The 20,175-nt window shown below is 40.5% G+C and overlaps 1 protein-coding gene across 1 annotated transcript; it reads right to left on the reverse strand.

Annotated features, from left to right (window-relative positions):
* Window positions 1-1,543: 1,543 nt before the first annotated feature.
* atl3 (atlastin 3) lies at window positions 1,544-19,330 on the reverse strand. Its single transcript, XM_034202864.1, has 14 exons — window positions 19,196-19,330; window positions 14,402-14,624; window positions 10,796-10,930; window positions 10,202-10,306; window positions 10,068-10,118; window positions 9,641-9,697; window positions 9,454-9,546; window positions 9,211-9,349; window positions 8,665-8,792; window positions 8,525-8,581; window positions 8,364-8,435; window positions 5,165-5,356; window positions 4,382-4,621; window positions 1,544-3,621 (listed from the first exon to the last, which is right to left on the reverse strand). Exons 2-14 carry the CDS (start codon window positions 14,603-14,605, stop codon window positions 3,559-3,561), a joined length of 1,536 nt encoding a protein of 511 aa, XP_034058755.1. The 5' UTR covers window positions 14,606-14,624; window positions 19,196-19,330; the 3' UTR covers window positions 1,544-3,558.
* Window positions 19,331-20,175: the final 845 nt, after the last annotated feature.

The raw sequence follows: 20,175 nt of genomic DNA on the forward strand, positions 1-20,175 counted from the left end.
GACAGGGACAGTGATGATGGCACATCAAGCAGGGAGCTGAATACACACATTTTTAAATGCGGTCCATTTACTTTTCTCCGGAGAATAACATGATATATACGCTATGACGTCACAGCTGAGGTCAATTCATTCTGAGACAGAGCTGTTGTTTTGTTGTTTGCGTGTGTGTGGCGATATGGTAGTAAACACAAAGCCTGCTAAATATGACCCACATTCGTTACGGACTAAAAAAGCACTAAATAAATAAATAAAATAAATGAATTGAAATACACTCAGTGGCCACTTTCTAAGGTAAATTATCAAATCCATAGACTGTATAAAGAAAGGTAAAATCTAATGCAATCCAATTTAACAGTTCAGCCATTGTCATTAAACATTTAATCAGTTTTGACACTGGAAAAAGGTGTTCTTTTATTTAATGATTATTATTAAGGATGTAGCTTTCAGCTTTGATGTACTGGACAACAATATATTCAATATGTTGAGAAGAAGAAGAAAAGAAGAAAGAAGAAAGAAGAAGAAGAAGAAGAAGAAGAAGAAGAAGAAGAAGAAGAAGAAGAAGAGAGGGTGGGGGGGGTGAATAAAGAAACATAATAGAGCAGACTAGTTCAACACCACCACTATCTGCGACATGAGTAAACATTGTAAAAAATAACACCTCCTGCAAACAATATAATATTCCTGAATGGAGAATTTGGTGCAGTTATGTAGTATTTGATTGCACCAACATGTATAGATCCACCTATTGCCAATATATATATTTTAAACAATTGCTTACTCTGTTTTAGTATAATTACTGTTATTGTAGCTTTTGAATCCATTTTCTATCGCCATTAGCATAGTCTGTTAAGCACTTTGAACTGCGCTAACAAGTTTGAATGCTAAGTAATTCAGTATTATCTACATTCACAACATAGTTTACATCTTAGCTGACAGAATATGAACTGTTCAAGTGTTCAAAATCCTATTTTCGCACATCCTACAGTACATATTAGATAACACAGCACCCAGACATTAAACTCATTGTTAGCATCTTATTAGAGGTGCAAGAAGCTGTTAAGTGCAGAGTAGCCTAATATATAAAAACATTATATTTAGAAAATGAACAAAAAGGGTTATATATAATTATGCTAAGATATAGAGTATGTGCAGCAGTTACAGTAGGCAGTATTACATTTCATACTATGAAGTAGTTGATGGTTTATGAGATATTACATTCAACTGTAACACATATACATATCATACATTATTATAAATTGTAATCTAATCTGATTTAATATTTTCTAAAACTGATATTAAAATGCAATCTGAAAAATCTGATTTACAATTTCATGAAATGAAAATCTCTACATTAAATCAATAGAAGTCAAGTTTTGTAACATATATGGAATCAGAAATAATATTCTGTGTTGTTGCAATAAAAAAAAAGTGCTTCTCGTCTGAAACTGCCCAAAAGGTCCTCATCCTTTTTTTCAAAATATGTAGATTTTACGACCACTTTTCAAAAATAAAAACAGTGAAGGGAACAGATTGAAAAGGTGCATTAACAGTTTGAAGCTTTGTTTATTCTTTAGAAAACAGCATTTCTCAAGTCAAGGCCACCATACCCCACACGAGATGATTACATTAGCCGTAACAGTGCATGCATTATCCCCTTTTCAATGAGCTGTTCTGCAAAAACAACCAGAGGAGGGCAGTGAAATAGAAAGTGCTTGATACATTTGTCCTCCTGTTGTCGATGTGCAAAATGGTGGTCAAAGATCATCGTCCTTCCAATTTCCACATTTCTTTTTTTGCCAAGTGATCATAAGAGCTATAGTATGTAATCACTGAGAGATTAAAGCATTTTTGATGATCATTTTTTACATTTCACCTTCTTTTGCTCTCAGGCATTTAAGAGAGACCTATTTTACAATATTTAATTAAGAGAATCTGACTCTTATATTCAACGATGTAGGGCATAGTTGAATCTGTCTGAATTTACCCGCCTTACAAAGAAACACTAAAACCTAATCATTCCACTGTCGACTTATTTCATGATGTATGACTGCTCTTCGGAAACTACTGGTTAACTGATTGCAGGTAAACAAAGGACTTTGAGAACATATAAACAACTATTATTTTACTTTTAAGAGATGTGGTTTTATTATTTGTCAATGATTCATTTAACAATAAAATCATTGACAAAGATATACTTGAGAGGTTACCAGAGACCAGACTATTCAGAGGATGAGTAGCTGTGAAATAGTTGTAATGTCCCTTTTAGCTGTAGCCAGATCACCAACTGGCAGAATGCATCACAGTGATCACAGAGCGTGTTGTGGAGCTGAGGCTACATTAAAGAAGTAACATCAGGAAATATCTCCTGAGGTACACACATGGCTACATGTTAAGGATTTTTGTAAACTTCAGATATGAGCAGACATCATCTGTCTAAGTGCTGATTAGGAGGTTATGTTTTCCTTTCTTGTTTGTTTTAGCAAGATCACAAAAGCTGGTGGAATGGTGTGGTGTGGGACGAGGAAGAATCGGTTTAATTCTGGAGCCGGGCTGAATAATGGGGCAGAGACATGCATTATGTTTGACTTTTGTGAACATTGATAGTACATCTGGCCTTGGCTCTGTGCTTTCTGATTACTTGAGTTTTCTGTCTGTTTAAACATCCTTCTTTTTATTTGTTTAACACTGTCCATATTTGAGTGACAGTTCATTGTAGTGCTATATAGTATAATTTACTCTTTGGCTAGTTTTACATAGTTGTGCAATCACCATCTTTTATTATTATTCCAATAATGTATTTTCTTTGGAGTTGGAAAATATTGCAGCATAGAATTTCCTATATATAATTTAGCTAGAAGAGTCTAATATACAGTATCAAAATGTACAAAGTGTAACACATTTCCATCAAGAAATAAGCAGCAAAGCACTTGAGATTCAGCTGACATCCCATTACATGCAGCTTTCAAAATCTAGTAAACTATGCAGAAAGTGCGTATCCTCTTCTCCTTTCAAAGTAGTAATAGTTCACTCTTCTAGAAATGCTCGTTAATATCAAATATAAAGCAAATCTACAAACAGAATGGAATGTGTTTAAGGCCACAAAGTAAAAAAAATATAGCCACGAAGAAAATATGTATAAATGTATAAGCTTTAAAGCCAGCATTTTTGTTTTAACGGTATTAAGATATACTGCAGAAGCTTTGTTTGAAAATCACCCTGACTACCCCTGGTTCAACAATATACAACCAAGTGAGTGTTTTATAAGGTAAACATAGACTTGTCTATTAAGACCAATTGTTAACTTGTAAAATGATGGCAGTGTCAATTTGAAGACATGAGTCAATAAGAGGGGTTGGGATGGTTTAACTCCCCGCCTCCAGTCACCTTTATATCAGCCAGTGTGAATAAAGATGCAGGTGGATCGGCATCATGTTGGTGCCGGTGTGGTTGAGCTGCATGTTCGTTCCAATGGGAGGCATGATAAGGCTTTAGTGCTGAATGTGTGCTTGTGTTGTGTGCTGGTAGCATTGCATCAGATTACGAGGGTCCAGAGGTCCTCTAACTGGATTTCTTCTGTGCAGTGGCACCTGCACCTCGCGACTTGTTCAACACCTCAGTGGCCTGCAGACAGAGAAGGGAAACCAATGAGGACAGTTACATGTGTGGCATCAGTGTTGAGGAGTAATCGTTTTATTACTAAATAAATGTAATTATGATCAGTTAACAAATAATCACCATCAGTCACATACAAATATATCTTTTGAGCACTTGACAGCTTATTGCCTGGTTTAAAACATTTGTTACTAATTTAATCAGAAACATTCATTTGATGTAGTTATAAAAGTTACATTATTTATAATCTTTTCAACAGGGTTTTAAAAGTAGTCCTGCCCACGCTGGAAGTCATGCTGTGTGTTTCTCTCATCAGTCGCTGACTTCTGTTTTGTTGTTAGTTGTGGGTAATTCACTGAAACCTCTAAGCCTCATCCGTCAGAGAGTCGATCAACTCAAACCACTTCTGGTTTCGTGTACGTAAGAGGGTATGAACCCTAAACAGCCTCAGAGGCTCTTACTTTCATTTTCCGTTTGTGTTCAGTCCAGCATATGTTTTTTAAATTGTGTCGGTTATCCAATTAAATACATCTACAAATAAATAGTTTTGTACAGGAAATATAAAAAAATAATTGTAATTGTCAGTCAAATACATTTCCATTTGCAACAGAATATGTGGGTGGGGCTTAGTTACTAGAGGGACTAAAATCAGACCATACTTTGTGATTGTATCGATCAATGTGTGTGTCGTGGCTCAGATGAAAACGAGACAGAAGAGAGGGACTTTGATATTAAACCGTCTGAAGGACGTAGGTGCCATTACTCTCACCTGCTCCAGGACGACTCCTGCAGCCTGGTCGATGGCCCCCCCCACCTGGTGGTATCGACCAGAGTAGCGGATGAAGGCCCACGTCAGCATGGACATCATGACCACGCCCAGAATGATGTCACAGACCAGTGCGAAGGTCGCCAGGCCGACGAAGAGCAAAATGCCCGACAGCACGTAGAGGAGGCACACCAGCACAAAGAGCACTGCAGGCGTCCGGAAGGCGCTGAACAGGTTCTTAGACTTTAGGGCAAAGAGACAAATCAAAGATTAAGAAATATCATCACTGCCAGACACAACAATGCAGGCAACAATAAGATACTTCAATCAGAGTCATTTTAGGTGGGAAAATCTCGTTTTATCCTTACAAAATAACCATCCCACATCTTGACTGCTTTAAAATGTTTGGATCTAGTTGATCTTAAAACTGCACATTTGCTTACTGACTGTATTCAGGGGTTGTTGGAAAAGATAAAAATAGCCCAAATGAATTTAGGGGTATAAGTATGTTTAAAAAACAAGGGTAATGAGACACGCATAGAAAATATGTATAAATGTCAAATGGGTTGCAATGAGGAATGGTTGTGACAAGGAATAAAGTATGTGTACCTATTTTTGCATAATTGAACTATTGGTTTCTTAAAATAAGGTGTTATTAGTGATTATTATTATTATTATTTATAATTGAAGAACATTAGTGCTGTTGTGTAAGATTGAGAGGTTTGTTTAAATATCAAAAAGGCACAAATGCAAATGTTATCTCATGTTGTTGGAATAGTCTCTTACCTGGTTGTGCTTGCTGAGGGACTGCCACATTTCCTCCAGCTCCATTTCCAGCTGCTCTCGGTAACGGTCACAAAACTCTTGTCCGCCCATCTTCTTGGTGAAGGAGAAGCTGTGGATAGCTTCTTCCAGGTTAAAGGTGTGCTTTTCCTTCAGAGAATCAGGAGCCACGTAGGGCAGGTCCCCCCCACACACCTTAGAGAGGAAAACATAGAGAGCCGAGACTTAAGAAAGGAGTTTGTAGTCAGGGTTAAATACCGCTCTGCTGGTGATCTAGGACAGTGGTTCTCAAACTTTTTTCAATAACGTACCCCCTTTGAAAAAAAAATTCAGCCATGTACCCCCTGATCAGCGCAAAAACTATTTGTTAAGGAAAAAAAGCCTATATAAAGAGGTACAGTACAGCGCTGCACCATCAGTGTCTGATTTGTTAAAACAACAACCTTGTAACTGAGAAACACTTAAATCCTACATTTAAAATGTTTACAATCCATCACTAAATTCATGGAAAACCAATTTTAACATCATGCAATAACACTAAGATGACATTAGTTGCATTGAACTGATCTTTTTAACAAGTTGTACAATATAGTGAGAAACATGGACTTGTGCTTCACTGAGGATCTTTGTCATTCTGACAGGGAGGCAAACTGCAGTTATTACACTTCACGTTTTGAAATATGTGTAACTCTGTTAATATAAAACCCACATTGCTCAAACTTCGTTACATTTCCTAAAATTGGTATATTTATTTATTTTGGGGCGTGGGGAATGAAGACAAACAATATATATGAGCATTGTATGAGCATGGGATTTTGACCCCTCATATAAACATATGCATAATGCTGCGCTATACTTGTGGCCACACGCCGTTGCCAAGCAACGCTTATTGTTTAGGTGTCCTTTGATAAGCAGGCAGTCATATAATTAACTAGAACTAGCTAGATCTGATAGATTTGGACATAAACGCGAGTGAAGTATGACCGGACACGAGAGAGAGATCAGATCAGCTGCTGCTGACGGAGAACACGCAGCTCTGCATGATCACAGCTCCCCCGCTGTGACGCACTTAGCTAGTTTATCTACTCTGGAACTAGCTAAACTAGTTATAAATATATTTATTCTTTACTGTCGGGTCACTTATTACAGGTTCAGCGAGCTGCACGAGACGGGCTGTCAGGAGAGGGAGAGGAAAAGAGAGCACCCCGTTTATTTTTCCCATTTTATTATCCAGAATTACTGTTAACTTTGAATAAAGTAGTTCATCTACTATTAGTCCGAGCTGGTTGATGTGGCCAGGAAAAAGAAAGTTTGGGGCTCTCTGCTGGAACTGCTACCCCCACGACCCGACCACGGATAAGCGGGAGAAGATGGATGGATGGATCTACTATTAGTAGTTTGTTTAAATGCATTACTTATTTTTTTCATTAACATAAAATAAATCTCACGTACCCCTGCAGTACTCCAACGTACCCCTAGGGGTCCACGTACCCCTATTTAAGCAACACTGATCTAGGACAGCAGTTCAAACAATGATAAACAAACAGTGAAGAGGCATTGTTAATTCAGTGTATTTTACATGTAAGTAAATTGGGGTTAAATAAATATTAAATATTTCTATATTGGTATATTCTCCCTGTACACAAACTCGCTCGGATCAGTCATTAGCCCGCATGGTTTTTCATACCACTGCTACGCTGACGACATCCAATTAATTCTGTCCTTCCCCCGCTCAGAAACCCAGGTCGTCGCACGCATCTCTGCTTGTCGAGCTGACATCTCTCAGTGGATGTCTGCTCATCACCTCAAGCTCAACCTTGACAAGACTGAACTGCTCTTCTGTCCGGGAAAAGATTGTCCCACTCTTGACCTAACAATCAACATCCGCACCTCAGTTGTTTCCCCGACTCAGACTGCAAGGAATCTGGGTGTGATCCTAGATAACAACCTGTCCTTCACTGCAAACATCGCTGCTACAACCCGTTGCTGCAGATACACGCTTTACAACATCAGGAGGATACGTCCCCAGCTGACCCAGAAAGCAACGCAGGTTCTGGTCCAGGCTCTCGTCATCTCACGCCTAGACTACTGCAACTCCCTCCTGGCTGGTCTACCTGCATGTGCCATCCGACCTCTGCAGCTCATCCAGAATGCAGCGGCTCGTCTGGTTTTCAACCTTCCTAAATTCTCCCACACCACGCCGCTCCTCCGCTCCCTTCACTGGCTTCCGGTAACTGCTAGAATCCACTTCAAGACACTGGTACTTGCATACCATGCTGCGAATGGATCTGGCCCTTCGTACATCCAGGACATGGTTAAACCGTACACCCCAGCACGTGCACTCCGCTCTGCATCAGCCAAACGACTCGCTGCGCCCTCGCTGCGAGGGGGACCCAAGTTCCCATCAGCAAAAACACGTGGGTTTGCTATCCTCGCTCCAAGATGGTGGAATGAGCTCCCCATTGACATCAGGACAGCAGAAAGCTTGCACATCTTCCGGCGCAGACTGAAAACTCATCTCTTTCGACTCCACTTCGAGCGATAGAACTATCAACAAAGCACTTATATACTAATAAAGGATTGGCTTATCTATAGCCAGTTGAGTAGCACTTGAAATGTTTGGCTCTATGAAACCTGATGTACTTATGTGATTCTGTTTTCTTCAAGGTTGTATCTTCCTGGTCGAATTTACTTATTGTAAGTCGCTTTGGATAAAAGCGTCAGCTAAATGTAATGTAATGTATGTTAGGAAAATATTGTAATAAACTCAATGCTACAATTTACTTTAAGAAAACTGAACGATATTTCCAGGAGAAGGCGATACCGCAATTGATTTAAATGAGTCCCTGTTGTTTTTAGCATGCAGAATAGTCAATAATTGAATAACAAAAACAGGATTTAAATATTGTAGTTCATTAAATGCCCTTTGAGGACCTGAGCCCAATGGCTTGGGCTCAGGTCCTCTTTAGGCAGCTTTTGTTGGGATGAAACTGCAGCCGACAAGTCCTCAGTGTGCTAGTGAAAGTTGAATCAAGAGATTTAAACTTCGAAGCCGTTCAGATACCGCTTTCCTACCGTGTATATTTTAGAGTTTAAACTTCTGACACATTATGACCGGAAAACTGAAACAAAGCTAAATATAGCAAACACAGTCAGAAACTAAACAGAAATGGAAAAGTAATTATAAAAGAAAAACAGTTACCCTCTCCATGCTCTTGGTATACTGATTTTTGGCTGTTGCCACGGCAGCCAGGTTATTAGCCTCTGCTGTAGCCTGGTGAGACAAACAGACACATGTTAAATGTATTTGAGCTTAAAACAAAGCATACACATGTTAAAACGTATGTTAATCCTGCAACATACCATGAGCATAGTCTTTGGCTGTGGTAGGTCTTCTCCCTGGTAAATCTTGATATACGCCTGGTAAAGAAAACACAACATTTTGAAAAAAAGAAAAAGCATATTTGTGTTTAGCAAGAAAACTCAGATGGAGGAAATATTACCTTAAAGTACTCCAGCAGGCCCCGGCAGGTGACTTTGTTTCCATTTATTTCCTTCTCAGCCAGGCGGTCGGGATGCAGCAGTTTAGGGATCAAACTCCTCAGCTCGTCTTTGAACTCCGGGGCCACAGCTGAAAAATAAAATGAGGCAAATTGGGCATTCTGCTAAAAACCTAAACAAGTAGATGTTTCATACCGCTTTTCAAGAGTACATTTCAAGCCCTTTTAAAAGTACCCTCACTAAAGATTTCCAGACTCTCAGGGCGTTTACAATACACTTATAAAACCCTCAATGTATAATGGCACTTTGTTGATTTTGCTAGCTGTCCATATTTAACAATCATGATTATTGAATTCTTGCTAATGTCTAGAGAAAGGCATTTATCTAGCTGTGAATGATGAGTGAACACAAGGAGAACACAACACCAGATTATGATAACAAATGAAGCATTCCCCAAGGACACAACAGCTAAGATGACACATTTTCAAACTGAAATGATTTGGTATGAACCCCAAAGGTAGATTAGCGTGAAAAACGACAGCTCTTACCGCTAAGTTGTCCCTCGAAGACAGGGCTGGTGGCCACCCTCAGTCCAGGGTGGGGTAACAAGAAGCAGGAGATGTTGGTGAAGCACGAATGGATGTGATCCCTCACTGTCTGCAGCTCCTCGTGCTGGGTCTCATTCACCTGTAGAAATCAAAAGAAAGGTGAAATCCCAAAATCAGTATTTAAGATCAGACATTTGTCTTTGGTGTACTGTTATTAAGGAATCCACAGGACAGTATTGGTACCTGTAACCGTTTATCCAGGAACTCCTTGCCTCCTTTGAACCCGTAGGTATATTCATATGGAAAGCTCCAGTCCCTGATTAGGAACATCAAAGACTGTAGGAATAAAACCAAAGCAGTTCCATTTAAGAAAAAAACATTTGAAGTGGTTACATGAGCGACACAATCCTCACATCCTGTGGTTCTGTACCTGGAAGGGCTTCAGGAAGATCTCATCCATGGCCAGACGACCATACTCTGTGAACAGCTGTGATGGGGGGGGGGCATGAATTAAGCAGAGTTAATACTGAGATACAAACAACTGGACCACACACACTATTGTTTTACAGAACTTTATATTCCTAGCCTGTGTGTTAAAGGTTAAACATCCACATCAAAGCAGGTATGTTGTATTTAATTCCTTAGTTTTACTTTTTTCAAAACACTTTCAAGCAAGCAAGGAGGTTCACTACATTTGTATATAATGTACATTCTGTATATACGGTATACTGATTATTATCACATTAGATGTTTTATACAACCCTAACTAAAGTTATGACAGCCACACAACGGTAACAATTACAATTTCAAGCACAACCAAATGTTTTCAATGATTTTCAGCACCCATATAAACGGACCTGTAGCTGCTGCAGATCGTCCTCCTGTATGTTCTGGGACAGGTTGTAGATCTGCAAAGAGAGACTGTGTGAGCAGACACCACGGGAGCAATGAGAAAATATAAAATCAGAGTTAATCAGATTGAATCCACCACCTGTACGGAGCTGGTCATGGTGCTGAGGGCAAAGATGGTGGCACAGTCCTTCACAGTGGACTGGTTATCGAAGGCTCCTTGAGTGTCCATCAGCACTACCGCCACCTACAGGAGACACAACGCAGCATTACCACTGAGACGGAGTTTAAACACCCTACACTTAAATATTAAAAATACTGTTGAAATCTATCCTTTGAAATGTTGTTAAGTGTATTATTTTCTTTATATTAAAAACAAATAAAAAAAGAAGCAGTTTAATATAACTATTATTTGTATTATTCAAAAATAGCAAATAATTTGTTTTTCGTTGTTAACTTATTTTCTGTAGTTCAGATATCATTTTTCTCCCTGCTTAACAAACATGCAAGTCAGACTAACAATTCCGAAAGTGTGGTTAAAGAAATAAGGGGTGAAAGGGTGGAATAAAATAATAATATTGGATGAATGTTGAGGAAACATACATTAAAAAAAAAAAAAATGAAAGTAGAAGACCTAAATTGTCGAAACTAAATTTCTTGATTTGACTTTAGTTTACAGTTCCATGTATCCCATCCCAAAACACTAGGGTTTATATATTTAAAAAGTGAAAGGTACCTCTGTTCCATCGCTCTTTGTGATGGGGAAAACCTCGCTCCACATCTGGATGCCTGTTGTCTCTGGCTCTGAACCTCCTCTCCAAGAGAATCCAGTCAGCGGCTCATCATCATCTCCCAGCCAGTTTGCATCAGCCTGCAGAAATACAAATGACACATTTCCTGATCACCTGAAGCTCAGCAATCAACTAATCCTCCTAGCGTCCACCGCTGATTTACACACCCATTTATTTATTGCTTTTTTCAACCATCGAAATAAATTATTCTGCAATTGAAAGCCGATCAACACTGCACAAATAAAGACCTTAAATACTATGCAAGATCTATATGAAGGTGATGAAAAAGAATGAAAATAACACAACTTATATCAAGCAAATCATGGATATTAAAGGGCCCATGTCATGCTTTTCCGGTTATTACCCGTCCCCTTGTGTGTTATGAAGGTTTTTCTGCATGTAAACAGTCTGCAGAGTCACAAACCCTCAAAGTACACCCTGCAGCGAGTAAAACTCTAACACAGTCTATGCTGCCCCAAAACGCCTCGTTGGAGATTTCTCATTTTCCATTGTTTACTTCCTGGGTACTCTGACGTGTGAATACCCAGAGGCCACACCCTCTGCCAGCATTTCACGAAACAAAGCTTTCCAAACCTTTCAGCGATTCATGCCGGATATGTACAGCGTAGGGCACTGAAGAACGATGCTGTTCCTACTTTGTTTGGACCAGCGGGAGATTCGGGTACACAACATGTAAGTATTCATTGTTGTTTGTGTATTTATGATGTTTAAAACAAACAAGGTATCTACCACGACTGTTTAAATGGGTAAACGTTTTTCAGACTTCTACGTTGGGATCGTGGAGAAATGCTCTCCGCAGACCCATTCTCTCCGCAGACCCATTCTCACAGCGTTATAAACCTTTTTCTTGCTCAATATCAAGCCACACTTATTGTTTTTACTTCGGCTGTGAGTGTTTGTGTGTGCTCAGGATGAGTTTCGCTTGTTCTCGCTGTATCGCCAACCCGGAAGCCTGTCTGCAGCTCGCAGACGAGCAATGAGCCCGTCCAATCAGAGCACACTGGGCTCACAGGGAGGGGGGGGGGGGGGGGGGGCAGGAGCTCCAACAAGCAGTTTAGGACAGAGAGTGAATACACATACTTTACAGAGATGCTGTATGAGAAACCAATGTGAGTTTGGAAAATTGCTCAGTATAAATCTATTCTAGTAGACCTCAACAATAGAAATATGATCAGTAGAAATGGCCATGACATGGGCCCTTTAAAAACTACCAAGAATGATACCTGCTACTAGGGCTGTGCAATTAATCGTATTTTAATCGCGATTACGATTATGGCTTGCGACGATTATGAAAACAGCATAATTGACAAAATACGATTATTTTGCTGGTGCGCTTTCGCCCCTCCCTAAAAGCCCACTCGGCCACGTGGGAGTGACATGTGTTGTGAGTGTTCAGCGCGAGCGAAGATGTCAGAACAAGAGCAGCAACTCGTTAAAAAGAAGGGTAAAACTATTTCCACTATTTGCAAGTACTTGCCATTACATTTCACATCGCTAAAGATATGTGCCCAGTTAGCACTGTGAGCAACCAGCGCTTTAAGCAACTTGTCAACACGTTGGACAAGCGTTACGCGATGCCGTCTCGGTATTATTTCAGCAGGTCTGCGCTGCCTGCACTATATGACAAATGCCGTGGGGAAGTTGAGAGAGATGTGGCTTCTACTTTGCTACCACAACAGACCTATGGTCTAGCCCAGGGGTGCCCAACCAGTCTATCGCGAGATGTGTCTAAAAATAGAACAACAATATTCTGTTTTATCGTTAATGTCCTGTAACATAATCTTCCTGTGCCAGAATAATGCACTTGAACGCATCAAAGCTTTGTGATTGGCCGGCGTCACCCCATGTGTCGGGGCGTGGCTGAGGGTCTTCAGTACAGGTGGCAATATTGTCACCTGCCTGCGCTCATCTCTGAAACCAGACCATGTAAACAGGCTGTTGTTTCTTGCAAAACATCTTTAAGAGATGACATGAGCAGCCCTACCAGCATTTGCCATGGTGGCCTAAACATTTTTATTTGGTCTTAAATTGTAGTTCAACATTTATTTCCTGTTACTTCTGGACAATGACGGTTGGCCAGCCTTCAACGTTTAACTGAGTGGAATATGTTGATTATGTTTTACCAAAATGTTGGCTATATGTTAAGGAGTTTTCAGCAGGTTGTGACAGTGCACTGCAACATGTTTGATTTCATTTGTTTTGGTCTAATTTATTTTTATTTATCATATTAATAATATATGTTTAGTATGGTTTTGGAAGTGCGCTCCAACATATTTGTTGATCTTGTTTATTGGTAAAATATTATTTGTTTTAAAGTTCAATAAATGGTCAATGAATAATCGTCAAAATAATCGTGATATCAATTATTGACCCAAATAATCGTGATTATGATTTTTGCCATAATCGCACAGCCCTACCTGCTACCATGCAGCCCGTCACTTGCCAGCCAATAATTGCCTCAGATTTTTACTTAGTCAGATATTAACGATGTAATGATCCTTTTTTGTTATGGTTCTGTAAATAAAAGTTTTTTCACTGAGTTAGTTCTTGGGCAGGCGACCACAATATTATAATTCCCGGCAAATCTGGTGTTTTTTGCAGCAAGATATTTTGTCATAAAGACAGGTTGACATCTTGGAGTTTACACTTTTAAGATCAGGCAAGGGGGAACTTGTGCTTCTCTGTCTGTGCATAAACTTTCGGGCTTATTCAAAATGTATTAAACCATTTATTAAAGCAGCCTGTAATATATATTAGTAATGAAGTAGCAATTCTCCTGAGGAATGTAGCAGCAGCTGCTGCAAGCATTTTACCCTGAACTGTTAATAGAAATGTCCGATGTTCTGCATAATTTAGAACATTAAAAAGTACTAGACCTTACTCTGCTCATATTTAACTAATTATAGTCATCTCCCCAGTTAGGCTTTCTTTTCAATTTTCACTGGGTACAGATCATAACGTTGGCCTGATGGGGGCACCACAGCAACAGTAATAAAGTTACATAATCTATGAGCACATCATTTTGTAACGTCAGGCATTGGGCATTCACACAGACTCCACTCCTGGTGATGAGTAAATTCACCAAGATCCTGCTCAGTAAACTAGTTAGTTCACATGTTACAGCAGGGCTGTGCTTTCTGTAACAGCCATAGGCAAGATACACATTTGAAAATGTAAAGATCAGTTGAAAAATTCTACTTTTAAAAACATTCAAAGTCAGTCAAGCGCTATGTTTGTATTTATTAAATGTTTTTCATAAGGTGAACGTTTCTAAAAATATATATAGAAACAATCAGTAGTGACATGTGCCCAATGACTAAAGTATGATAGGAAAACTGAGCTGAACAGTTTGAACATTTCTGCAAATGTGTGCTTGGGCACAGAGAACACCTCTAATGGGAATTACACATTTAAGTTGCTGGCACAAATGGGATTAGGAATGTATTATGATTTCTGAGTACTGCCAGCAGAATGAGTAGTAAGATATTAAATCTGGAGAAGTGAGACAATAATTTGACAGTGTAACTCACATTTCTGTACATATAGCGGAGCATGAAGTCCAGCAGGAAGCTCTTTCCCTTCCTGAAGGCTCCGGCCACAGACAGCACCACCACATTCTTGTCTTGGACCTCCGGAGCCAGCAGAATCCGAGCCAAAGCCTCGGTGTCCAGAGCGAAGGAGTGCTCCTCCTTACACACGGCGACGACCTGAACTGGGCCTGCTTTAGTTCCCATCTTTCAGAGGTACTGGTTCCTGTGAATATCACACACAGAAACAGCAGGTTGATATTAGTACAGCAAATACAATTCAAGGCTGCAATTAAAGACTATTTTTATTATTGATTTAAATGTCTGTTTTTTATTAATTGTGATCAACTTGTCTTAAAAAGCAAAAGTATTTAAATGTACAATGACATAAAGCATACAAAAGCTAATCCTCACACTCCGGTCGAGAGGACAGCAAATGTTGCCATATTTTGATAAATGAAAAAATAAAAGAGGTTGCTGATACATTTTCTGCCAGTTGACTGAGGTGCCGTTTACACGGGAACGAAACGGGTTGTATCCGCTACTTTTCTCTTTCGTATAGGCCGTTCGTTCACACGAGGCCGAACCGCGGAATCCAGTGACGTGCGGTGAGGTTCATGGCTGGTGAGGCACTGACTCTTTCAGAGTCAGATTTACAAATATTATATTTTGACCTTAATCAAAATATTCGGTTATTTTCAAAAGCTTTTTTAGTCTGATGCTTCGATTCATTTTAAACAGACCGTTCAACAAAAGGATACCCACAATCTAAATATTGGATTGTTCTTTCTTAGTAAGATCCCATTTTCATTACAATTGTGGTCTTATCTTGACTTGAAGATGAAGTGGACAACAATCTATAACTTTTTTGTAAAAGTCCTCCTTATCTTCCTGTAGTTTAAAAAGTCTAGTTTGTTGTTTGCGTCCATAGATATATATAAACATTAGATGGCTCAAGGGGGAGTCGCCAGCGTAGCTCACCGGCAGCCATCTTGCCACAGTCAACAACTACAGCTACAGCTGTTGTGAGGCGAGTGATCTTTACAAAAATACTCTTAACTCGCTGAAATCTTGACTGCTTTACAAACGGTTTGGTTTATCCAGAACGCGCGGTGCTGTTACGTGTACGCAAATTGACGTGCTTGTGATGTGAACGAGCCTTTTGGGGGGCGTGGTTAAAGTTGCGCATGCTCTATGAGCGCACATACGGCTACTTCTCAGGCATGCTGGGTAATCTGTGACGTTTCACTCTCTCAAAAGTTGGGCCATTTTGTCATCCATGCGAGCAACTCTCATAGGAATGAATGAGGCCCCGCCTTCCACGCTGTATCCAGTTCTTATTATACATCCATGGGGGAGCTCCATGGGACCTTATTTCTGAAAGATTATGTATTGAAGTCAATGGAGAGAGAAAGATTATCTTTCGATCCCGTTTGAATTGTGCCACGAATTACACATATGATGTTTGTCAATTTAAAAGATAATTTTGCAAGTCAAAAAAAAAAATGTGTCGTAAAACTGTGAAGTAACACTTTTTTTTGTGAGAAACCGCTCAATGAACTACATCTCCCATCTCGCACCACACACCAAGACGGACGTCACGTTGGCACATTTCACTTCTTTCTTTCAGAATGAGGTGCAAGGTATTAAAAAAGAGGTGAAAATTAGTGGCGATAGCGCATCAGATGCCCCTTTCACACCAACGCGTTTCAGCTCCGGCTCGGAGCTGGAACCTGAAAAGTACAGGTTTTTCCTGTTCACACCGCCTCTTACCTCCGGAATCCGGTTCACTTCCAGCTCCAAAAAATGTTCGGTCTAGAGGCAAGAGCTTCGGAGCTAAGAGGCGGCGTCGCTTACGTCTCTCTGCCCGTCTACACTACAGGCATCGAAAAAGCTTGAAGCTGGGCGTGTCTGAAGCTTGGCGATTTTTTGCGAGCAACGCGACCAACAACCAATCAAATGAATCTTCCGCCCACGACATACAAAGCAATAGCAATGTTAAAACGAAGTAAACTGGATATAAAATCCCCAAACAGGCGAAAACCTACCAGTTTCACCCACTGTCTCTGCCACCTCCCTCCATGCCTGGTTCCTCCGGTTTGTATCCCGGTAAATAGTTCTGGTCGGAAAGAACCGGGTGATTTGCTACCGTAATTTCTCGTTTGGAATATGAGGAAATGAACTGCGGTCTGGCTCTCCCAGCTTGCACGCGGTTTGATTGGCTAGCGCTTGTACTGGCGGGAATTGCAAAAACGGGATTTGATTGGCTGACGCCAGCTTCGAGCAAGCATCGAGCCTCAAAAGTTGAACATTGTTCAACTTTTGACGCCGATAGACGCTCGCGATGCTTGCAACGCCTTGCCATGCTACCCACAATGCAGTTCGGCGAAGTTTGAAAATATCCTACGTCACCCCATTCAAATGAATGGGCGAAGCGTTGAAAGCATTTTTTGACGCCTGTAGGGTAGACGGGCCGTTACGTCGAGGCGGGGGCAGGGGCAGATTCGTCGTTGAAGTAGATGCTGAAGACCACAAAGAAGTCTTGCATTTCGCATGTGATGTTTGTAAAGTTCCAAGTAAAGTCGTCCCTTGTAAAGTCGTCCGATGCCTTCCATTTCGTTTCGTAAGAGGATAACCAAAGCGAACAGCGCTTCAATACAATCGGCCATTGTTGTTGTTGTCGATGTGAGGGATTTCCGCGCAGTTTGGATTTTATGAAGCAGGCACGTAAACGGTGACGTCATGACGCAGCAGCGGCAGCTCTGGGCGGTGTGAACAGAGCGGGAGCAGAAAGGGGAAACCAGAGCTGAACCAGAAAAGCGCCCGCTCGGAGCTAGAAAGGGAAAAGCGCTGATGTGAAAGAGACCGACCGGTGCCAGCGGGGACCGTGTTGCATCTGGTTGGCTAGCTGCACTAATGGACATAAGGAGCTGTTTGTTCCACAACAAGCTGGAGGAGAGTCCTCTCCTCTCAGACTGAGAGGCTCAGGTGAGCTAAACAAAGGACTTAGATAGTTAGATAGTTAACTTTAGTCTAAGTTATCTCAGTGGGTCTCAAACGGTTTAGTAATGGATGCTAGCATGGTCAGTAGCTACTGACCATGCTACAGATGTTAGTGCAAAATCTACAGCTCCTCTACCACAATCATCAGCAACAAGTGGACATGGAGAACTACATGTTGCTAAATCCACCACAGAGAATAAACAGAAGGGCAACCAGGCAACCATGGCAACCTTGCTCGGGGGTCTTCTTCGCTGCTTTTGGTGTATTTTGTGGCGGAAGTACAGCGCCACTTACAGGCTCGGCATATGTACTACAGCGTCTCCAGTGGGTCGAGTGGTCTCATGTGAAGGGACACGTTTATTGAGCCGTATCCATGTGAACGGAATACTTTTTTGATATCGAATTCGGTTTGTTTGCGTTTCGTTTGCATTCCCGTGTAAATGGGGCCTTAGTTATTTATATTTTGCAAGCACTTGCTGGTTACATGTTAGGGCTGCACTTTGTGAAGAAAGAATGCAATAAACAATAACATAGTTGAATATCGTGATCATGATATTAATTGGGATAGATAAAGAAAACACTGACAACATGCATTGCTTTAAGGTCACCCCACCCAAAGCTGTTTACTCATAAATAACATTTGCCTGTGCCTTTTGAAAAATCAAACATGCCCTAATCCTTCCAGCAGACACAATATTTAGCTCTGTGTGAAGCCGACTGTGGGATGCTCTTATGGGCGTCATGCTGCTTTGCCTCCAGCCAGTGGATTCACCATGCTGCACAGCACACTGACTGCTCATGTTATCTGCTTCAATAGACTGCATTGTTGTTGCTCTGTGAAGAGGACGTCCTCTCTCCCATGATGACTAAGAAAGGGAGGTGCTTTTATAGGAGTTTTCTGCGGTTACAATACAAATACACAATGTCTTTGAGTTCTCTCCTTTCACTAAACGCCCAAAAAAGGTGTGGCAGTCGGCAGCAGCATGCCAGGCATTTCTCTGTGGGGATTGCGTTGCAATGCAGAAAGAAAAGTCTGCAGCCTTAATAAAACCAAACCATATTTTGTAATATGTTGTATATTGTGTCTGATGGGAGGATTAGTGCAAGTCAGATTTTTCAAAAGGCACAGGTAAACCTTATTTATGAGTAAACACCTTTGGGTGGGGTTTTCATCCAAATTGCATATTTAAGTGAAGCTGGACAGTGTCAGGAAAGGGACCTATAAGGAATAGGCCCTTAATGCCTTTTAGTAATGGATGCTGCCATCATTGATTAATGTATTGTTTTTTTCCACAGCTTACTTTTGAAAGATGTCTACTCTTGGTCATAGACAGATAACACCTCTTGCCTGCTCTGTCTTGTGAGCAAACACCACATTAAACAAGCTTAACTGTACAGTACTGTCTATAATTACCCGTGCATGATCTTAGCAACTGCTACTTAACGGTTACATCAATGTTGGCTAACTAAACTGGAAGGACTTCAATTGTCAATGTGGCTAGGCTAAAAACAACTATTAACCGTTAATGGATTTATTATAGCTCAACAACTAGCTAACTAGCTGAAGCACATGCCTGTAGACAATACTTCCCCTACTTATCGGCTGTGGCTAATAGTCTGTGTGTCAGTGTGTACTCAGATAAAAACATTAAAATGCTAACGCGTATCCGTTGTAAGCTGTTGGAAGAAACGAGTGTTCCAAAAACAAGCGCTGTAGCACATTTTAAAGGTGTAAGTTAGTTTATATAAAACGTATCTACTCGCTTTAGCTGCAGGTTTATGTTGTAATGTTACCTTTGGTGTCTTCAGACGGCTTCAACACAATATCAAGAGTCGAGGAACGGCAGAAGCGTGACTTTTAAAACTGTCTGGCATGAAAACAACTATGATAACTTTTTTCCACCGTGAAACTCACACACTTCCGCGTTCAGCATGCGCAACGTCGTCTGGGAAATGTAGTCTTTATGGGATTTCCTGCTTCTGCTTACGTTTGTCTAAGAACTACGTTACCCAATGTGCCCGGCCCTACTGTTAGATGCGTAATACGTAACTACCTGACAGGTTTCAGCCCTTTTGTGTTTTGCGTGTATACAAATCATATCTAAAATATTGACATTGTATCTTAGCAACATGATTTAGTTTGAGGGCTGGGCATAACATGTTCATGTTTAGCAAACTGTGTCCAGTGTGTGGGATTGTTACGCCCTCTAATGGTTTAACTTTTATAGTGTGGAGTCTATTTTTATATAACATTACAAGACTGATTCTTATTATTTGCTAATTGTGCTCATGAGATGTTTCTATGACTTTGGAATAAATTGACAAAATCACCAATCCCAAGTTTTGATGGGTTGGATAGGAACGAAGGGAAAAGTCATAGCAATAAAGTTTTAGCTTGCAATAAGAAAGTAGCGTGGTGCAGACAAGACAGGGTTATTCAGAGCAGGACATCGCTTCGGCCTTGAGATGAGGTTGAGCTCCGCGCTCACGCATAACTAGGAACCAGTATAATGAAGATTCCACTATATCTGTAAAAACCAAGGTTACTTTCCATCTAGTCTTAACCAATCATAAATGTATGGGCAAAGCCCTGTGTAATAAAATGTATTGACCCACGAGGTTCGAGGCTCTTTATGGAAATAGTAATGGTTACAGATAACAGCTTTGCTGCCTGTGATTTCTATCACGTGACGAGTCCTTGGCATAGGTCCTTGGCGAAGTAATATATATTTTGCTCTCTTTTAATAAATAGTTGAACTTAGAAGTTGTTTGTC

The sequence above is a fragment of the Gymnodraco acuticeps genome, unplaced genomic scaffold (assembly GCF_902827175.1).
Source record: "Gymnodraco acuticeps unplaced genomic scaffold, fGymAcu1.1, whole genome shotgun sequence".
NCBI lineage: Eukaryota > Metazoa > Chordata > Actinopteri > Perciformes > Bathydraconidae > Gymnodraco > Gymnodraco acuticeps.

Excerpts from the sequence above, each read along its gene's own strand:
- atl3 (XM_034202864.1), bottom strand. The coding sequence starts at position 14,605 with ATGGGAACTAAAGCAGGCCCAGTTCAGGTCGTCGCCGTGTGTAAGGAG. Across the intron at positions 10,119-10,201 it reads CCATGACCAGCTCCGTACAG|ATCTACAACCTGTCCCAGAA; the intron begins GTGGTGGATTCA and ends CTCTCTTTGCAG. Across the intron at positions 9,547-9,640 it reads TCTTCCTGAAGCCCTTCCAG|TCTTTGATGTTCCTAATCAG; the intron begins GTACAGAACCAC and ends TTATTCCTACAG.